An 827-nucleotide genomic window follows, 5' to 3' on the forward strand; every position below is an offset into this window, starting at 1 on the left:
GTGCTGCTGCTGCTGCTTCTCCTGTTGTTGCTGCTGCTGCTCCTCTTTCTGCTGCTGCTTCTCCTGTTGCTGCTGCTGCTGATCCTGATGCTGATGCTGCTGCTGCTGCTGCTGCTCGGGTTACTGCTGCTGTTCATCGCGCTCCTGCTGCTTATATTGTTATTGTTGCGGATGCTGCTGTTGCGGCTGCTGTTTCTCTCTCTGCTGCTGCTGCTGCTGCTGGGGTTGCTGAGGCTGCTGCTGTCCGGGTTGCTGGGCTGTTGCTGCTGCTGTTACTGCTACTGCTGCTGCTGCTGCTGCTGCTGCTGTTGCTGCTGCTGGAGTTGCTGCTCTGATTGCTGCTGCTGCTGCTTGCAGCATTCTGTGTACTCCATGTGCTAGCAGCTACAGTGCAGGCTGCTGCTGCAGCAGCAGCTGCAGCAGCAGCTGCAGCAGGTGCAGCAGCAGCAGCTGGCATTAGTTATTGCGTTTGAAAGAAGCAGCAGCAGCTCCTCTGCTGCTGCTGTTGCTGCTGGTGTTATAGACGTAGCAGCAGCATGTGCAACTGGCTTTTCCTTTGCTGCAGTATCCGCTGCTGCTGTTGCTGCTGCTGCTGCTGCTGCGTGTGCAATATGCAGGGGAGCTGCTAGCTACCTGCGACAGCAGCGGGGAGATTCATGTGTACAGCCTCAGCACGAACAGCAGCAGCAGCAGCAGCAGCAAAACGAAAACAGCAGCAGCAAGAAAGCTCCGGCTTGCGTCTCCCCCACCAGGTGCCTCGCAGCAGCAGCAGCAGCAGCAGCAGCAGCAGCAAGGTGCGGGTGCAGTGAAGCCACAAGGTACACCAA

General features: G+C 57.8%; 1 protein-coding gene across 1 annotated transcript in view; it reads left to right on the plus strand.

The window, feature by feature from the left end:
* EMH_0028470 (uncharacterized protein) overlaps positions 1-827 on the plus strand; it is a gene marked incomplete at both ends in the record, with an annotated part of 9,035 nt that overhangs the window by 1,554 nt on the left and 6,654 nt on the right. The window contains 1 exon segment of the mRNA XM_013494157.1: positions 618-818. Within this exon segment, the coding sequence (XP_013349611.1) occupies positions 618-818 (201 nt within the window).

Source organism: Eimeria mitis, genomic scaffold (assembly GCF_000499745.2).
Source record: "Eimeria mitis Houghton genomic scaffold, Emh_scaff1057, whole genome shotgun sequence".
NCBI classification, from domain to species: domain Eukaryota; phylum Apicomplexa; class Conoidasida; order Eucoccidiorida; family Eimeriidae; genus Eimeria; species Eimeria mitis.